The 20,671-nt window shown below is 42.8% G+C and overlaps 2 protein-coding genes across 2 annotated transcripts in view; one reads left to right on the top strand and one right to left on the bottom strand.

Moving 5' to 3' along the window:
- Nucleotides 1-6,234: 6,234 nt before the first annotated feature.
- The window catches only part of DBR1 (debranching RNA lariats 1), a 14,502-nt gene continuing 65 nt past the window's right edge, over nt 6,235-20,671 (bottom strand). Inside the window, exons 1-8 of the mRNA XM_070764007.1 lie at nt 20,394-20,671; nt 15,644-15,768; nt 15,126-15,206; nt 12,976-13,061; nt 11,500-11,724; nt 11,110-11,190; nt 8,724-8,869; nt 6,235-7,024 (exon numbers count right to left, since the gene is read on the bottom strand). The exon at nt 20,394-20,671 is cut by the window's right edge and continues 65 nt beyond it. Coding sequence (XP_070620108.1) covers nt 6,337-7,024; nt 8,724-8,869; nt 11,110-11,190; nt 11,500-11,724; nt 12,976-13,061; nt 15,126-15,206; nt 15,644-15,768; nt 20,394-20,593 — 1,632 coding nt within the window. The 5' untranslated portion in view covers nt 20,594-20,671 and the 3' untranslated portion in view covers nt 6,235-6,336. The remainder of the gene's footprint in view (nt 7,025-8,723; nt 8,870-11,109; nt 11,191-11,499; nt 11,725-12,975; nt 13,062-15,125; nt 15,207-15,643; nt 15,769-20,393) is intronic.
- The window catches only part of IL20RB (interleukin 20 receptor subunit beta), a 37,351-nt gene continuing 37,327 nt past the window's right edge, over nt 20,648-20,671 (top strand). The window contains exon 1 of the mRNA XM_070764024.1: nt 20,648-20,671. This exon is cut by the window's right edge and continues 143 nt beyond it. The gene's annotated coding sequence lies outside the window, so the exon portion shown is untranslated.

A 20,671-nucleotide genomic window follows, 5' to 3' on the forward strand; every position in this document is an offset into this window, starting at 1 on the left:
GCAACTTGGAGATATCTGGACTTCCAACTCCCAGAATTCTGGGAGTTGAAGTCCAAATATCTTCAGGTTGCCAAGGTTGGGAAACACTGCCTTAAAGCATTGGCTTCAGGTTTGACTTGAATCATGGATTACATTAAAAGGGAGAACCTCAGTGATAGCTTTCACCCCTGGCTTTTGGTATGAATCATGGCTGACTAAAAATGCCTCTGTGAACAAGTGGAGACAATGACCACTGGGCAGAGCAGAAGACTGGTGAGTAAACCAGTCCTTCGCATTTCTCCAAAAGAAGGAAAGATTGGGAAGTCACCCAGAGATGCTCTGAATTTCAGCTTCTCAGGAGGAGACCATAAAACAGCCATCTCCCAGGGGTTTGAGCACCAGGAGCCAAGATGATGTCTTTGTTCTCAGTAGGGATATAGTAGGCTACTATTTAGAGCAGTGTTTCCCAACCTTGGCCACTGGAAGATATTTGGACTTCAACTCCCAGAATTCCACAGCCAGCGAATGCTGGCTGGGGAATTCTGGGAGTTGAAGTCCAGATATCTTCCAGTGGCCAAGGTTGGGAAACATTGATTTAGACAGCTGAACTCACTTTTTAATTACTTTTGGAAATGTTCAATTTAACTAGTTTATGGATATTAGAGACCTTTGAAACAGAAAACTCAAGTGGACACCTGGAGAGTTTTAACTTCTTTGGATTTGAGACATTTTAAATGGAGTCTTGAAAATTTACAATAGTATAATCATCTAAGCATAGTACACAAGATTGTCTGCTACAACCTCTTACCTGTCAACAACCTCTTCAGCTTCAACCTCAAAAATACATGGGCAAACAATCGATACAAACTCAAAGTAAAGTGCTCCAAACTCGATTGCAGAAAATACAACTTCAGCAACAGTGGTCAACGCTTGGAATGCTCTACATGACTCCATTCTCAAACCCCCATAACTACAACCTTAAACTGTTTACCATGGACTTTATTCCTAAGAGGTCCATAAAGGGAGTGTGCATAAGCGCACCATCCTTGTCCTACTGTCTCCATTTATTTGTATTCATTTCCTTCATTCATCTCCATGTTTATATTCCTACCTGCTATCTTGTACATATTTGACAAACTAATAAATAAAAATAAATAATTGACAAAAAAACCCCAAGGAAAATGGATTGGAAAACTAAAAATTAGTTTGACAAAGTAATAAATAAAAATAAATAAACAATTGAGAAAAATCAAGGAAAATGGATTGGGAAACTAGAGAGATATCAAACTAGGGAGATATGAAATATGCCACCCTGAATCGCCTTAAGAAGGGCGGCAAAAAAAATTCTAATTAATAAATAATAAATAAATTATCTTTTCTGTAAGATTTGAAAGGCAGGTATATAATGAAATAATATATTTGTGGGAAATGACTGAAACAGAAACCATAATAGGAACTGAGTTTTAATAAAGATTAGTAAAGCGGCCCATTCGATTGTGAGATGGGTGGCATATATAAAGGTTACCAATGGATACCAGTGGAAATCAGAAGATCAAACAGAGAAGAGTTGTTGTTGTTGTTGTTGTTATTATTATTATTATTATTATTATTATTATTATTATTATTATTATTATGTCAATACAACACAGCAAACGAGATCACTATGCTGGATTTCGTATTTCATCACCAGTCGGGCGCTTCCCAAGCACCTAGGACTGCGTGATGTAGGGGCAAATTATGTTTGTCGATCCCAGTAAAGCGGCCTTTTGCAATTGACAGATGGAGATTTTGTCAATTCCGATGGTTTTCAAATGTCCGCTGAGATCCTTTGGTACTGCGCCCAGCGTGCCAAGTACCCCTGGGACCACTTTCACGGGCTTATGCCAGAGTCGTTGCAGCTCGATTTTTAGATCTTCGTATTTCACTAATTTCTCTAGCTGCTTCTCCTCAATTCTGCTGTCCCCTGGGATTGCGATGTCGATGATACATATTGTCTTTTTCTCCACGATCACAATGTCTGGTGTGTTATGCTTCAGAATTCGGTCAGTCTGAAGTCGGAAGTCCCACAGTAGTTTTGCTTGCTCACAGATGGAGATTTTGTCAATTCCGATGGTTTTCAAATGTCCGCTGAGATCCTTTGGCACTGCGCTTATTATTATTATTATTATTATTATTATTATTATTATTATTATTATTATTATTATTATTATTATTATAAGAGACTCTGAGGAGTCGTCTCCTGGGAATGCAAATCTGTGCCCAGCGTGAGAAGCCTGGAATATATACAAACGTCTGTCAATTCGCCAAGTGGATTCGTGACACCATGCAGAGAAATTCAGGCAACCATGTTGTGTACTCTCGCTAGTGCAATACCAAGACTTCACTGTATTGGGATCCTGAAATCGGAACAAATGCTCTATGAAATGAAATATTAGCTTTCTCTCTGTGCATTTCGCCAGCTTTCATTATGTCTCTTTTTTTATGCATTTACACATCTTCCAAAATTTGGTGGTGAAAACAGAGGCAACATATACCACTGTAACCTTATAACTGTTAAGTTTAGAAATAACTTCCTTTTATATTCAAAAAGTACATACCGTACCATATATTACTAAACCATATTTTTAAAAAAGACTTGTTTCATGATACCATCCTGCACTCTTAGCAGTGGGCAAGACACTTGAGTAGCTTCCGAAAAAGATTTTTATAGGGATAAATGCAGGATATGGTTAAAAAGTCAATTTCACTCCATGAAAGCTGTAGCATCACTTAGGTTTTTTTGACTACACAAATGGACACAGCTGCCTTATGAAAGTCAGAGTCATTTTAATTGGCAGAAGTAGAATCAGCCACTGGTTGCATATTGCTGGGTATAGGATGCCCTCTTCTGGTACCTGGTCTCTCCAGCAGCGAAAGGTACTGCTGCCTCTGTTTAATGCTAAACAAATACCAGTAAATGATATAAGCATCCCAAGAAAGTACAGTGATACCTTGTCTTACAAACGCCTCGTCATACAAACTTTTCGAGATACAAACCCGGGGTTTAAGATTTTTTTGCCTCTTCTTACAAACTATTTTCACCTTACAAACCCACTGCCACCGCTGGGATGCCCCGCCTCCGGGCTTCCGTTGCCAGCGAAGCACTCATTTTTGCACTGCTGGGATTCCCCTGAGGCTCCCCTCCATGGGAAACCCCACCTCTGGACTTCCGTGTTTTTGTGATGCTGCAGGGAATCCCAGCATTGGAATCCCAGCAGCACAAAAACGGGCGCTTCGCTGGCAACGGAAGTCCGGAGGTGGAGTTTCCCAGCGAGGGGAGCCTCAGTGAAATCGCAGCATTGCAAAAATACAGAGGTCCAGAGGTGAAGTTTCGAGGACTTTGGTGTTTTTGCGATGCTGCAATTTCACTGATGCTCCCTTCGCTGGGAAACCCCACCTCCGGACTTCCATTGTCAGCAAAGCGTTCGTTTTTGCGATGCTGGGATTCCCCTGCAGCATTGCAAAAAACCCAGAAATCCGGAGGTGGGGTTTCCCATGGAGGGGAGCCTCAGGGGAATCCCAGCAGTGCAAAAACTGGTGCTTCGGCTGGCAAAAGGGGTGAATTTTGGGCTTGCATGCATTAATAGCTTTTCCATTGATTCCTATGGGAAACATTGTTTCGTCTTACAAACTTTTCACCTTAAGAACCTCCTCCTGGAACCAATTAAGTTTGTAAGACAAGGTATCACTGTAATTCCAAAAGTTGTTGGTGCATGTAGAGAAAAAATAATATTTTTTTAGTATTAACTGCTTTGCAACATCTATAATATGGCATAATTTGCATTGCCAGAATTGATCCAAATTACTTTTTATAATTAAAATACTGAGTTTGCAGTAGTGAAGTGGAGGATTACAAATAGACAGTAAGTACCGGTAATCTAGATTTCGTTGTGCAGACTACTTCATCCTTTGAATTGCACCAGCTCCATTTCAAGATGTAATCCAATCCCAAACTGCAGACAATACTAACTAGGGTTTTTTTTAAAAAAAAGAATTTTGTAACCCATGGTTCAAGGGTTCCTTTAGTCAGCCAGCCCATAACGATTTGGAGAAGCTTTTTTAAAAACAACAACAACAACAACAGCTAAAGTTCATCCTTGTCACCTTCAATTATGGCTTGGTACAAATTCTAAACCAGAATAATAAAGATTCAAGTTGTACATGTTGGGACAAAAATAGAAATACAGATGCATCTTCCTTTCACAAATTGGAAAACAGCCGAAAACAAGTGTTGTTTTTGTAAAAACTTCATAAAAACACACATGAGCCTAGAATGTTAGGACACTAAGGAGAATAAACATTCACTTCTGCCCAGTGCACAATTTTGCTTTTGCAATTTCACAAATGATTATTTTGCTTGTTATCTTAGAGATAACAATATCACAGATTATTCCAGAAGTACAGAAATGGACCTTCTACAATGCTCAACATTTGCCTATATGGCCTGTTATGAATGCTGTACAGTGATCCCCCGAGTTTCGCGATCCCGATCATTGCGAATCGCTATATCGCGATTTTTCCACCCGGAAGTAAAAACACCATCTACGCATGCGTGCCCCTTTTTTCTATGGCCACGCATGCGTAGATGGTGGAGTTTGCGTTCCCCCGGCAGATCAGCTGCTGGCCGGCTTCCCTGGGTCTTCCCCCTCTTGCTGGCGGGAGGGCGAGCGGCGGGCATCAGCGAGGAGCCGGGGTTTCCCCTTTGCGTGGGCGGCCGGTAAGACCCCAGCGCCGCTTCCCAGCTGAGTCCCGAAGCCAAACGCGGAAGTTCGCCTTTGCCTTCTGGCTTCAGGACTCAGCTGGGAAGCGGCGCGAGCGAACGGCATGGGCGGGCAAATGGCAGGCGAGCGGCAGCAAGGAGTTTGCGTGGGCGGTGGGGAAACCCCAGCGCCGCTTCCCAGCTGAGTCCCGAAGCCAAACGCGGAAGTTCGCCTTTGCCTTCTGGCTTCAGGACTCAGCTGGAAAGCGGCGCGAGCGAACGGCGTGGGCGGGCGAAGGGCGGGCGAGCGGCAGCGAGGAGTTTGCGTGGGAGGTGGGGAAACCCCAGCGCCGCTTCCCAGCTGAGTCCCGAAGCCAAACGCGGAAGTTCGCCTTTGCCTTCTGGCTTCAGGACTCAGCTGGGAAGCGGCGCGAGTGAACGGCGTGGGCGGGCGAAGGGCGGGCGAGCGGCGGGGGCACGGGCAGGCAGGCGGCGGACAAGCGGCGGGCGGACAAGCGGCGGGCGCGGCAGCAGCAAGGAGTTTGCGTGGGCGGCGGGAAACCCCAATCTTCGGCTCCTCGCTGCTGCGGCGGAAGTAAAAACACCATCTGCGCATGCGCATATGGTGTTTTTACTTCCGCACCGCTACTTCGCGAAAAACCGATCATCGCGAGGGGTCCTGGAACGGAACCCTCGCGATAATCGGGGGACCACTGTAGTCCAAAATATCAGAAGAATACCAGACGATGTATCCTTGTTTCAATTCTGGGACTTATCCTGATCTATGACCCATAATAAAGATGGGTCATATGGCTGACTTGAACCAAGGAGAGAAACCATTTGTTATTGCTGCAAAATACTACCCAATATCGATGGGACATTTGGATTTGCACATAAAAGTAAATTGAATGATAAAAAGACCCATGAGTTTTAATAAAAGTGAAAAGACTTTGAATCCATTCCATTAGGTGCAAGCAATATTTCTTTTATCTCTTTTTTTTTTGAGGGGGGGGCAGAGGAATTCATTAAAAGAAATCCAAATTGTCAGGGAATCCTTAAAAAAAAATCCAAAAGTTTTCCATTAGTTTTTGGTTCTCAAAAGCCTGTAATTTATTTCTTCCCAATCAACCCTGCGGATCTCAATTTATTTATTGGATTTGTATGCCGCCCCTCTCCGCAGACTTGGGGCGGCTAACAACAGAATAAAAACAGCATGTAAATCCAATACAAAACAGCTAAAAAACCCTTAATTCTAAAACCAAACATACATACAAATAAACATACCATGCATAAATTGTAAAGGCTTAGGGGGAAAGAATATCTCAGTTCCCCCATGCCTGACGGCAGAGGTGGGTTTTTAGGAGCTTGCGAAAGGCAAGGAGGGTGGGGGCAATTCTAATCTCCGGGGGGAGTTGGTTCCAGAGAGTCGGGGCCGCCCCAGAGAAGGCTCTTCCCCTGGGCCCCGCCAAACGGCATTGTTTTGTTAAACACTTGATCTACCAGTACTGTAAAAAATATTGTTTTTAAAAATAAGGCTTTTATTACAACTGCAATATCAAAAGTATACAGCGCTCCATAACGTATGAAGGTACCACAGGTAAGCCCATCACTCAGTTCAATCAAGACAAAGGATTCTCCCCTTCTGTCTCATCTTCGTCTTTGGAAGCATAGATAGCCTGGTTCCGCCTTTTGATCTTCTTGGGGCCAACTGTCCCTTCTTTGTTCTCATCACTTAGGCGCTTCAGAGACTTCTCATCGGGGCTTTGTTCCTCAGCCTGATTTCCGCCGCTGGATTTCTCCAGCTCATCTTCTCTAATATCCAGAGTGTCATTGGGGGACACCACCATAGATCCAGGCAGGATTCTGATATCGGAAAAGGCTTCTGACGTATTGCAGGAAAGGTCAGAGGATGGCTCTTCGTCACAGCTATCGTCATCCAGCAATATTTCATCAGGGTTCAAAGAAATTAAACTGGAGACGTCGCCGCTAGTCTCCATCATCGATCCGGTAGTGTTTATTTCGTCTTCCTCCTTCTCCTCCTCTTCCTCTTCTTCTTCACTCCCAGGCACATCACCTCTCTGCTCTTCCGTCCGTTGTTGAATTTTAGCATTGATGTCCACCAGGCCGAACCGGGCACAGAACTCAGTAGTCTGGGGGCTGATTCTATGAATCAAGTCCGTCTTTTGCTGAGACTTGTTTGAATTGTAACAAGCCTCTGTGATGCTGAAGTTCTGGGGAATCACAAGGTCATGGTTGACTTCTTCCAACAGCTTCTTGATGTCTTCTTCCGTGACATCGTAGTCCCATCTGCAAAAGGGGAAAAGCTCAGAGTTTCAGTGGAATGAGTTCTCCCTATTCTGAAGCCCTCTAACAGGTTTTAATCAGGAGCCAAGAAATTATGGAACTCCAGTTGTGTCCCTTACTACTGGCCATACGTCCTACAGGTACCCAAAGTTGTCACAGAGTAAATATAAAAACACAGCGTACAGTACAAATCTAATACATTAAAACAACCTTATAGCTAAAAACCCTATGTATTACTCAACCAAACGGTACAATCACACCATATATCACAATTATTAGTCGGGGGGGGGGCAGATTTAATTGCCCCAGGCCTGGCGACATAGATGAGTCTTAAGACTCTTGCGGAAGGCAAGGAGGGTGGGGGCAGAACGAATCTCAGGAGGAAGCTGATTCTAGAGGGTCAGGCCCCCCACAGAGAAGGCTCTTCCCCTAGGTCCCGCCAAGTGACATTATCTGGTTGACGGGATCTGGAGAAGACCAACTCTGTGGGACCTAACCGGCCGCTGGGATTTATGTGGCAGAAGGCGATCCCGTAAGTAATCTGGTCCGATGCTATGTAGGGCTTTGTAGGTCATTACCAACACTAGTTGGTACCCTAGGTTGACCTTTCTTGTTCTTGATTGTTACTTAACAGGGGTATCACCAGTAGCAGGATGAGGACATCGCACTCTACCCAGTAGGCTTTTTTCACCCTCCGCAGGCTCCAGAGGCTTCCCTGGATCCTGGGGAGGCAAAAGCACCATCCCCTGCCCTTCCCGGAGGTCCTTCAGAGGCCAAAAACGCCCTCCCAGAGCCTCTGCACAAGCCGAAAATCAGCTGGCCAGTATGCACGTGTGTCCTGGAGCTGAGCTACTCCAAATCCCAAAACCTTTAGCCTTAGACTATCTACAATTCACCTCTCCCCCTTTCTAAGAGGTCTGTAAGGGGCGTGCATAAGCGCACCACTGTGTCTACCGTCCCTGTCCTATTGTCTTCTTTTGTTACTTTTTATCATTACTTATCTAATGTTTTATTTGTACAAATTACCACTCTATAATTGTTTGACAAAATAAAATTAATTAATTAAGTAAGTAAGTAAGTAAGTAAGTAAACAAACAAACAAACAAACAGTTCACATGCCAGCAGATATGGCTCCGTGTTCCACCTATGACAAATCTATGGCACACATGCCATAGGTTTGCCATCACAGGCTTACATGGTTGAATCTCCTTATAAAAGCAACTCCATTTGGTGCTGAACTACCGTGTTTCCCCAAAAATAAGACAGCGTCTTATATTAATTTTTGCTCCCAAAGATGTGCTACGTCTTATTTTCAGGGGATGTCTTATTTTTTTTCCAATGAATTGTATCCTATATCCTGCTGCAGCAAAAACGCATCCAAACACGCAGCTGCATGTTGGATGTGTATTGGATGTGTTTTAAATCTGATTGATGCAGCGTTTTGCGATGCAATTTATGGACAGCAGTGTTCTATATGTTCTGTTCGGGAATACTGCGAAATGAAACATCTCCTACGTCTTACTTTCAGGGGATGCCTTATATTAGGCAATTCTAAGAAACCTCTCCCATTACTTTTGGGGGTGACTTGTTTTCGGGGAAACAGGGTATATTTCCCCTTTTTATTCCAACGCAACATTCGCGGCCACCTCCTTCTAGAACTTCAGACTGAGTTTACCAGCCCACAAGATTACGGCACACCTACTTTTCATGCAGTCCATTGTTTTCAGGCATGTTCCAGTAACAAGGAGAGACATTAATGAGTTCATTAGTAGCCTTCAGAACAGCAATCCATTCAGGGTCGTATTCCAGACTTTCAGATGCAGTGGGATTGTGTTCAATCTCTACAATCTTAAGAGAAGAATGGAGAAATCAAGGGAGGCCTCTTGGCTCTTGCAATGGAGAAAATACAATCGTGAACTTCAGGTGGGAGATAGCCTGAACAATACAACTCCACTTTCAAACGTTCCTTTAGCAGCTGTACGAAAGTTACAACAGCACTGAAAAAAGTGACTTATGGCCATTTTTCACACATATATTGAGAGAGGCTTATACTATTGTATATGTATTGTGGGTATTGACTGATGTACAGTAATTGTGTATGACTAGGATTGTTCTTGACTAAGCTATCTATCAAAGTAAATAATATTCATACCCTTAATGTTTGTTTGTTTGTTTGTTTGTTTGTTTGTTTGTGTGTGTGTGTGTGTGTGTGTGTATGTATGTATGTATGTATGTATGTATGTATGTATGTATGTATGTATGTATTCATTCATTCATTCATTCATTTATTTATTGGATTTGTATGCCACCCCTCTCCGGAGACTCGGGGCGGCTAACAGCAATAACAAGACAGCATACAATAATAATCCAATACTAAAAACAGTTAAAAACCCATTATTATAAAAACCAAACATACAGACAGACATACAATGCATAAAATTGTAAAGGCCTATGGGGAAAGAGTATCTCAATTCCCCCATGCCTGGCGGCAGAGGTGGGTTTTAAGTAGCTTACCAAAGGCAAGGAGGGTGGGGGCAATTCTAATCTCTGGAGGGAGTTGGTTCCAGAGGGCCGGGGCCGCCACAGAGAAGGCTCTTCCCCTGGGTCCCGCCAAGCGGCATTGTTTAGTTGACGGGACCCGGAGAAGACCCACTCTGTGGGACCTAAATGTATTTGGTTATCTGAATTACTACTTTTATCTCTGGGCTATCAGCTGGGTACCTGCCACCTCCACGTTTCCTCTGTGCATCCTTGGTAACTCTGCACACTCCTTAACACTTAACACTCTCCCCCCATAGAAGACTCCAAAGTTTCTTGTACAGTGGCACCACTATTTAAGAACGCCTCTTCTTAAGAACTTTTCTATATAAGAACCGGGTGTTCAAGATTTTTTGCCTCTACTTAAGAACCATTTTCTACTTAAGAACCCAAGCCCGGAAAAATTTCCCTGGAAATCTGAGAGCAACATGAAGGCCCGGACAGTTTCTTGCCATTCCCCCTTTAATCCCGGCCATCTGGGCTGCCAGAGGAGCCTTTTGGTGGCACTTAAGGAGGCTTTAGCAGTCCAGAGCAAACAAAGCATTTTCCTTTCTCTGGGCGCTTGGACAGGGAGTAAACCTCTGCCAGCACCCAGAGAAAAGAAACGCTCCCTTCGGTCTGGGCAAACGAGGAGTCACCACAGCGAAGGAAAGGCGCTGGCTACAAAGCGAGCGAGCGAGAGGAGAGGGGGGACCTTCAGCATGGGACGGAAGAGGCAGCAGGTAGCAGCAGCAGCAGCCAGAGTATGAGAGGCAGCCTCATGGTGGGTGTATTGGAGGCCTGTGCTCCTCCTCGACGCCTCAGAGTCCCTTTTACTGCAACGCTCTCTACATGGGGCTACTTTTGAAAAGTGTTTGGAAACTTCAGATCGTGCAGAACACAGCTGCGAGAGCCATCGTGGTGCTTCCAAGATTCGCCCACGTTTCTTCAACACTCCGTGGCTTACATTGGCCGCCGATCAGTTTCCAGTCACAATTCAAAGTGTTGGTCATGACCTTTAAAGCCCTACATGGCATCGGGCCAGAATATCTCTGGGATCGTCTACTGCCGCATGAATCCCAGCGACCAATAAGGTCCTACAGAGTTGGCCTTCTCCATGTCCATGTCGACTAAACAATGTCGTTTGGCAGGCCCCAGGGGAAGAGCCTTCTCTGTGGTGGCCCCGGCCCTCTGGAACCAACTCCCCCCGGAGATTAGAACTGCCCCCATCCTTCCTGTCTTTCATAAACTACATAAGACTCACTTATACCGCCAGGCATGGGGGAGTTGAGACACCTTTCCCCCAGGCTTTTTTATACTTTGTTTTATGTTTGGTATGAATGTGCTGTTTGGTTTTTTAAATAATGATAGGGTTTTATATGTTTTTAATATTAGATTTGTTCCACTGCTATATTGTTTTTATTGCTGTTGTGAGCCGCCCCGAGTCTTCGGAGAGGGGCGGCATACAAATCTAATAAATGAATAAAATATTGCTTTTGGCATGCGATGACAAAAAGGCGAGCCACCTCTGTCCTAATGTGTCCAAAGAGAAAAACTGAAGATTGTTTTACCTGAAGGAAATCCCTGTGGGGCAGGCATTTATCCAGAGCCAGAAACTTGGTAGTTTTGGGTTTCTCTTCACTATTCTCAGCCTAAAAAGCAAGAACAGGGACAATCATATTATTACCCTTCCTGACTTATAAGGTTCAGTTTTTAAAGTCCGTGATAACAGTATGTGATTTCTAACTTCTATTGCCTAAATACCACTGTACCCAGCGTCATTTGTATTTTATAATGTAGAATTTTCCTTCACTTTGGCGTCTTTAAGACATGTGGACTTTCAGCTCCCAGATCTTGTTCTTTAAGGCAACAGGTCAGGAAGTGATGTGTGTCAGAAATTAAAAATCCCTAGGTAATATCATAATGCAGAAAGTTGCCCAGGTTGGAGACCTGTGTCTTACCTGATGCTGCATTAATGCTGCAAACTTGACGTGCAAATGGGCCGAAAACCAGTAACTGGGTTTCAAGTGGTGCAGGAGTTCTGACGCTGCTGGACTCCCTAAAGTATTGTTCTCCACTTCTGAGCGGAAGAAGGATTTCTTCCTAAGGAGCCACGCCTTGTTTCCGTAGTGGTAAATGCCTCTAGGCCAATCGTGGGACAAAAATACATCCATGGGCTGCTTGAGCTGTCAAACCGAAACCAACAACAGAAGTGAAGGGAAATTGTTGCCACTGATGCTAAAGGAAAGATAGAAGTGCAAACAACTCCCAAAAGACAGTTTCATTTCACTAGACTGAAATCTAACAAAGTTTTATGGGTGCATTATCTATCTATCTATCTATCTATCTATCTATCTATCTATCTATCTATCTACCTACCTACCTACCTACCTACCTACCTACCTACCTTTCTTTCTATCTATCTTTCTTTCTTTCTTTCTTTCTATCTTTCTATCTATCTATCTATCTATCTATGTATCTTTCTATCTATCCATCCATCCATCCATCCATCCATCCATCCATCTAATCTATCTACCTACCTACCTACCTACATACCTACCAACCTTTATATATATATATATATATATATATATATATATATATATATATATATATATATATACACACACACACACACACACACACACACACACACACACACATGTGTGTGTGATTTCACCGAAACGTCGCATAGACATGCAAAATATTACACAGGGCAAAACCCGAACTCAGAACAATCTACATACATATACCCGTGAAAATTTACGAAAACAAATATATATATATATATATATACACACATATATATACATATATATACATATATATATATAAAGGCCACCCTTCTCCCAGACTCAAGGTGGCTCACAAGGATACAAATACATACAATACACTATAAATACAATTAAAACATTGAAAAATGCATAAAACCCACAAAAACAAACAATCATTCCTCTTTCATACTCATACCCCTTGAGTCTATGGAGAAGGGCAGCCTAGAAATACAGTACATATAATAAATAATAATGCCCAGACAAAGCTGTTGCTCACGGTCCCCAGGCCTGCCGGTACAGATGTGTTTTTAATACCTTTCAAAAGGCTAGGAGAGTGGGGGCAGGGCAGATCTCTGGGGGGAATTGGTTCCAGAGGGTCAGGGCCACAACAGAGAAGGCTCTCTCCCGTGGACCTGCCTGTCGGCATTGTTTGGCCGACGGGGTCCGGAGGAGTGGCCCTTAACATTTTGGCCACTGAGGACTGGTTCGGTGAAAAGAGGTTTTTCCATGGACCGGAAGGGCGTGGTTTTGTGTACTGCCTGCATCCTGCTTGACAAATGTTTCGCTTAGCAACATAAATTGGGGGCTCAACTGTGATCATAACTCAGGGACTACCTGTGTGAAGAAGAGCCCAATATATAACAAGGTGATATTTAGAGTTACCTGCTTCAGCTTGAAGACTTCAATATTTCTTACATGATAGATGCTTCGTACTGTATCCTGGCTGTAAGGAGGATACTCAAAATGGCCTGAAAGAAGTTCAGAAATAGCACCTTGAGACTTTTATTTTATTTATTTATTTTGTCCAATACATAATACACATTGAAGAGAATAGATATGTAATAATATAAATGAAGAAAAGAATAGAAGAAAAGATATAAAAGTATAGGTGAACATATTTGAAAGGAAGAAAAGATAATGAGATAAGGAGAGACAATTGGACAGGGGACGGAAGGCACACTGGTGCACTTATGCACGCCCCTTACTGACCTCTAAGGAACCTGGAGAGGTCAATTGTGGATAGTCCAAGGGAAAAATGTCGGGGGTTAGGGGTTGACACTACTGAGTCAGGTAATGAGTTCCACGCTTCGACAACTCAGTTGCTGAAATCATATTTTTTACAGTCAAGTTTGGAGCGGTTAATATTAAGTTTGGATCTGTTGCGTGCTCTTGTGTTGTTGTGATTGAAGCTGAAGTAGTCATTGACAGGCAGGACGTTGCAGCATATGATCTTGTGGGCAATACTTAGATCGTGTTTTAGGCGACGTAGTTCTAAGCTTTTCTAGACCTAGACTTCAAGAAATATCTGTAGTTCACTTTGAAAGGCAGACCCTGGGTCAGTACTTGCAAGGGGAAGTCCAGGACTGCCGGCTAAAGTCCCCAGAGAGGGGTGGCATACAAATCTAAATAAATAAATGAATGAATGAATGAATGAATGAATGAATGAATGAATGAATAAATAAATAAATAAATCAACTTTTAAAAATAAAATCCCAGAAAGAGATAATGGTAATCCACCTCCACATCATGCCAAAAAAAAAATATTGCATAGATGAACCTAAGTTTGATCAACTTTAATTCAAAGTCAAAGACGGGGAGAATTTAACAGAAAGAGCTGCTAGACTGAAAATCATGCTGCACTTGAACTTTGCAATAAGAATTGGTTGCAATAAGAATTGAAAAGACAGTGAGAGTTGGCTCCTGCACAGTCAAAGGAAAACAAACTGATAGCAGATTTGACTGTTACCAGAATATGGGACACATAGGACACAAACAGGACCACAGAGGACTGGCCTTTGCTATATGGCAATTGCTAGAATTCTTTTATAATGAAAGAAGATCCTTAGCTTTTCTACCTGATCAGAAATTATTCCATTCTTGCATATTTGGTTTATTAGCTCCAATCTAAACTTCAGCAGTAGCCTGAGAGGGATTTTAGTCAAATAAGCCAAGATCAAACTGTAATTTCAGATCCTAGTTTGATAACTCAGCTTCCCATTCTTCATATTTGTATCAACAGCTGCACGAAAAAAGGGCTGTTGAGATTTGTCCAAACCAGCACCAGGATGTTCTTCTTCTGCCTGGACCTTGTTTGCCTTCAATCTTTCTTAGAGGATTCAGTGAAGTATACTGTATTTTTCTGGTTGTTCGCATCACTTGACCAAAATATTCTAACTTTTGCTTTTTTATAGTTTTGATGATTTCCCGTGGCTTTCCCAGGCGGTTTACATTACAACTTCCCATTACAGTTAATAATAATAACAACAACAACAACAGAGTTGTACCTTGGAGGTCTTCTAGTCCAACCCCTTGCTTAGGATGGAAGCCCTACACTACTTCAGACAGATGGTTATCCAACATCTGCTTAAAAACTTCCAGTGTTGGGGTATTTATAACTTCTGGAGGCAAGCTGTTTCACTGATCAATTGTTCTGACTGTCTAGAAATTTCTCCTTAGTTCTAAGTTATTTCTCTCCTTGTTTAGTTTCCATCCATTGCTTCTTATTCTATTCTCAGGTGCTTTGGAGAATAGGTTGACTCCTTCTTTGGGGCAGCCCCTGAGATATTGGAATACTGCTATAATGTCTCCCCTGGTCCTACTTTTCATTAAACTAGCCATGCCCAGTTCCTGCAACTGTTCTTCATATGTTTTAGCCTCAAGTCCCCTGATCATCTTTGTCACTCTTCTCTGCGACAATCCTAAACTTATATATCAATAACAATAAAAGCATTAAAAAGCACTAGAACCAAACCACACAAATCTCAATAGCCCATTTGCTTAAAACAAGAACTTGAAGAATTATTCAAACATACCTTTTCTATAATCATGACCTTTGAAAATACCAGAGAGGCCACCAATTCTCACCCCTCGGTACCTAACAACTCCAGCAAAACCTGTAGAGAGTAATAAAATAACCTTGACCATGAGATGCAGGAAACATTAATTAGGTAAAAACCAACAATTTTAAATCCAGAACGTCCAGATAACAATTGAACACGTCTCAGGAAGGCTTCTCCCTAATTCTCAAGGTTCAAAACATCTTAAAAAGTTGCACAACAATTAAAAAATTGTAGCATGGAAAAAATAAAGATATAAAATGCTGGGGAAAAACAACCTGCTTCAACATCCTAAAAGCAAACTGTTGCAGTTAAAATGATGTGTTTTTATGATGTTCTGCGAAATGGGCAGCTTTATAAATATGATGGCTAAATAAATAAAACACTGATAGAAGAACCACACTATCTCATCCATATACATAAGTTATCACCCCTTCTCCTTTTCTACATCAAGAATTTGATATCATCAAACCAGAAAGTAAAAAGAACAATACCAAGATAATAGATGTTGGGTGCCACCCATCCACCATACGGTAACTCTTGCAAGTGGTTGGAGGCCTCGTGGTTTCCACCAATGAAGATAGTCAGGACAGGTGCTTTCTTCTCTCCAGAATAATATCTAGGAAAAGACAGTTGGAAATTTGAGCTGTTAAAGGTCCAGGTTTTTCTATTTTGATATCCTCTACTTAGGAGAAGTCATAGGAACATCATTAATCAACATTTTCAATAGGAATTGAAGAGAAGGGATTTGCCAAGAAGGTATTTGGGCATAAAATTATAGCTGTGCTAGTGAAATAAAAGATGGTACATTCGTTATTTTTTTTGCTGTTAATTGGTTGCAATTTTTAAAAATGAAAGGCTGTGGAAGGCTGAGATTAGTTGTACTGTAGTTGTATTTATTTTTATTTATTCGACTTCTATGCTGCCCAATCCTGAAGGACTCGGGGTTTGGTGCGTTTTAACCATGCACACCACCAGAATCACATGCAAATAAGATAGGTTCTCATATAAATATAATAAATAAATAAAAAATATAATAATAATAATAATTATTATTATTATTATTATTATTATTATTATTTAGATTTGTATGCCACCCCTCTCCGAGGACTCGGAACAGCTCACAATAATAAAACATCATATACAAATCCAATGTTAAAACAGTCTTTAAAAAACCCCTATTAAAAGCCCAAACACACCATCCATAAAATCAAAGGCAGCTAAAGATATAAATGAAGGAAAGGGGAAGTTTCTTTCCATGCAGTAATCCCATAATATGTAGCCTGTTTGGGATAATGCAGACCTGGATATTTTTACAATCCCCAGGCTACATTCAGCTCTTTGGCTATCCCTCTCCGGCCTGCATGGATTCCTTTTATTTTGAAGGTGACTGCTATAGTGATAGGGTAGTGATAGGGTAGTGATTTCTGACAGTCTCAAAATGGGTGAACAGTGCAGTCAGGCGGTAGGGAAAGCAAGTAGGATGCTTGGCTGCATAGCTAGAGGTATAACAAGCAGGAAGAGGGAGATTATGATCCCACTATATAGAATGCTGGTGAGACCACATTTGGAATACTGTGTTCAGTTCTGGAGACCTCACCTACAAAAAGATATTGACAAAATTGAACGGGTCCAAAGACGGGCTACAAGAATGGTGGAAGGTCTTAAGCATAAAACATATCAGGAAAGACTTAATGAACTCAGTCTGTATAGTCTGGAGGACAGAAGGAAAAGGGGGGACATGATCGAAACATTTAAATATATTAAAGGGTTAAATAAGGTCCAGGAGGGAAGTGTTTTTAATAGGAAAGTGAACACAAGAACAAGGGGACACAATCTGAAGTTAGTTGGGGGAAAGATCAAAAGCAACATGAGAAAATATTATTTTACTGAAAGAGTAGTAGATCCTTGGAACAAACTTCCAGCAGACGTGGTAGATAAATCCACAGTAACTGAATTTAAACATGCCTGGGATAAACATATATCCATCCTAAGATAAAATACAGAAAATAGTATAAGGGCAGACTAGATGGACCATGAGGTCTTTTTCTGCCGTCAGACTTCTATGTTTCTATATATTTTTAAATTTTACATATGCACATGCCTGCATGCCTCTGCATCTTCACAGGACTATTGGTATGACCTTCCATAATTGTCAATCCTTGATGTAGTGATATGAGACACCAGGCTAGAAAGTGGGAGGCCATGAGTTCTAGTCTCGCCACTGACAAGACGCCAGTTGGGAGACCTTGGGTCAGTCCCTCCCTGGCAAATTACTCCCAAAATGTTGCCAAGAAAACCTGCAGTCCTGTTCAGACAGTTGCCAGAAGCCAAACATCCCTCAAACAACCATTTATCCCCAGGCGATTGATGGTGAGACCACACTTGGAGTACTGTGTACAGTTCGGGTCACCGCACCACAAGAAGGATATAATGGAACTGGAAAAGGTGCAAAAAAGAGCAACAAGAATGACCAAAGAAATGGAGCCCCTCCCTTATGAAACCAGGTGCCTGGTCTCTTCAGCCTTGAAAGACGGCGTTTAAGGGGTGACTTGATCAAAGTGTATAAAATCATGCATGGGATAGAAAAGGTGGATAGAGAAAAATTCTTTTCTCTATCACACAATACTAGGACAAGGGGGCCCTCCCTAAAGCTCATAGGTAAGAAAGTGAGGACAACTCAAGGGAAATATCTCTCCACCCAGAGGGTCATTGGTTTATGGAATTCTCTTCCAGAAGAGGTTGTGACAGCTGTCAGCCGGGATAGCTTCAAGGCAGGATTAGACAGATTCATAGATGCCAAGTGTATCAGTGGTTATTGAAACAGATGTCCAAGTGCCGCCTCTATGTTGGTTGAGGCAGGCAGGATTCCCTTGAGTACCATTTGTTGGGGGTCAAGGGGAAAGGGAGGGTCTTGCCTTCTCTTTCTGCTCAAGATCCCCACGGACAATTGGTGGGACACTGTGTGACACAGAATGCTGGAGTCAATGGGTTTTGGCCTGATTCAGCATGGCTCTTAGAAACATAGAAACATAGAAGTCTGACGGCAGAAAAAGACCTCATGGTCCATCTAGTCTGCCCTCATACTATTTTCTGTATTTTATCTTAGGATGGATATATGTTTATCCCAGGCATGTTTAAATTCAGTTACTGTGGATTTATCTACCACATCTGCTGGAAGTTTGTTCCAAGGATCTACTACTCTTTCAGTAAAATAATATTTTCTCATGTTGCTTTTGATCTTTCCCCCAACTAACTTCAGATTGTGTCCCCCTGTTCTTGTGTTCACTTCTTATGTCCTTATGTTCTTCTTATGTCCTTATGTTCTTATGGGCATGTATGTTTACTTTGGCCCAACGTTTCAGTCCCGAGAAATATGTCCTTAATTGCCATTCAGGGAAGGCCCGTGGTAAATGGGGGATTAAAGAGGGCTCTTCCCTTCCCACCGCAGCCCCTTCCCCACCAGACGGCGCATCCCTAGAGCGCTGGCAGGGCTCAGCAGCTACATAGGCCCGCTCTCACAGAACAGAAAATCCCAGGAAGGAAACTCTATGCCTATGATGGCAAACCTATGGCACGGGTGCCCAAAGTGGCACGTGGAGCCATGCCGCCTGGCATGCGCATCACCCGTTCCTCTTCCAGGTTTCTAGTGTGCATATGCACGCGACAATCAGCTGGCCTATGTGCGTGCAGCTGTGTAGGAAACCAGAAGAGCTGGTTTGCAGTTTCTGGCCTGAGCATGCGCGCCAGCCAGCTGATCAGTGCATGCACATCATGACAGTAACCAGAAAACTTGCCGAAATTACATTTTCCAGCGTGCACATGCCGCCTGGGCATCCCCTCCTTCTGATCGGGGCCCATCTAGCCCCGCGGTTTCTTTTTGGCACTCGGTGCCACGCATGTGCTAGCGTGTTCCCTTTTCAGCACTCGGTGACAAAAAGATTCGCCATCACTGCCCTATGCCATTTCAGACAAATGGTTGTCCACGCTCTTCCCTAACACTGGAAGTGTTTAAGAAGATGTTGGATTACCATTTGTCTGAAATGGCATTTGTTTGTTTATTTATTTACTTATTCATTCATTTATTCGACTTCTATGCCGCCCAATTCCGAAGGACTCATAGGGCAGTGATAGAAACATAGAAACATAGAAGATTGACGGCAGAAAAAGACCTCATGGTCCATCTAGTCTGCCCTTATACTATTTCCTGTATTTTATGTTACAATGGATCTATATTCATCCCAGGCATGTTTAAATTCAGTTACTGTGGATTTACCAACCACGTCTGTTGGAAGTTTGTTCCAAGGATCTACTACTCTTTCAGTAAAATAATATTTTCTCACGTTGCTTTTGATCTTTCCCCCAACTAACTTCAGATTGTGCCCACTATACAGATGGAGTTCATTAAGTCTTTCCTGATACGTTTTATGCTCTTCTTTGTGGCAACCCCTGAGATATTGGAAGACTGCTATCCTGTCTCCCCTAGTCCTTCTTTTCATCAGACTAGAGCAGGCATACCAAGTTCTTGCAACCAAAAGGAGAAGAATGCAAATAGAATAGAACAGGAAGGTCTTAAGCATAAAACGTATCAGGAAAGACTTCATGAACTCCATCTGTATAGTCTGGAGGACAGAAGGGAAAGGGGTGACATGATCGAAACATTTAAATATGTTAACGGGTTAAATAAGGTTCAGGAGGGAAGTATTTTTAATAGGAAAGTGAACACAAGAACAAGGGGGAAAGATCAGAAGCAACGTGAGAAAAAATTATTTTACTGAAAGAGTAGTAGACGCTTGGAACAAACTTCCAGCAGACGTGGTTGGTAAATCCACAGTCACTGAATTTAAACATGCCTGGGATAAACATAGATCCATCCTAAGATAAAATACAGGGAATAGTATAAGGGCAGACTAGATGGACCATGAGGTCTTTTTCTGCCGTCAATCTTCAATGTTTCTATGAATAGAATAGAATAGAATAGAATAGAATTATTTTATTGGCCAAGTGTGATTGGACACACAAGGAATTTGTCTTTGGTGCAGATGCTCTCAGTGTCCATAAAAGTGGAGTTTTAGCCCTCCGGTCCCGTCATCCTCTTTGTTGCTCTTCTCTGCACCCTTTCCAGAGTCTCCACATCTTTTTTTTTTACACCGGGGTGACCAAAAACTCACCCCGCTTCCCTCGGCTCTCTGCCTGCCACGGAGCTTTCCTCTCTCCCGCGCCCTGCTCCCCCTCAAAACTCACTTGGCAAAGCCTCCCAACTGCCGGTACTTGGACGGCACCGCCATGCAGCGCAGGTCGGCCGCGTTGCGCACGGCTTGGAAATCCCCGGCGCAAAGCAGCAAATCCGCCCGGGCGTCGCCGTGCCGCTCCTCCAGCAGCTGCAGAGTCTCGTACAGCTTATCCAGCGCGCCATGACAGCACCCGGCCACCGCCACCTTCATCTTCCCGGACGGGGCATGCGCACTTTGGTCGCCCGGGCCTGCCTCTCTCTCGCTCTCTCTCACAGACACACACGCAGG

The sequence above is a fragment of the Erythrolamprus reginae genome, chromosome 11 (assembly GCF_031021105.1).
Source record: "Erythrolamprus reginae isolate rEryReg1 chromosome 11, rEryReg1.hap1, whole genome shotgun sequence".
In the NCBI taxonomy this organism is placed as follows: Eukaryota; Metazoa; Chordata; class Lepidosauria; order Squamata; family Dipsadidae; genus Erythrolamprus; species Erythrolamprus reginae.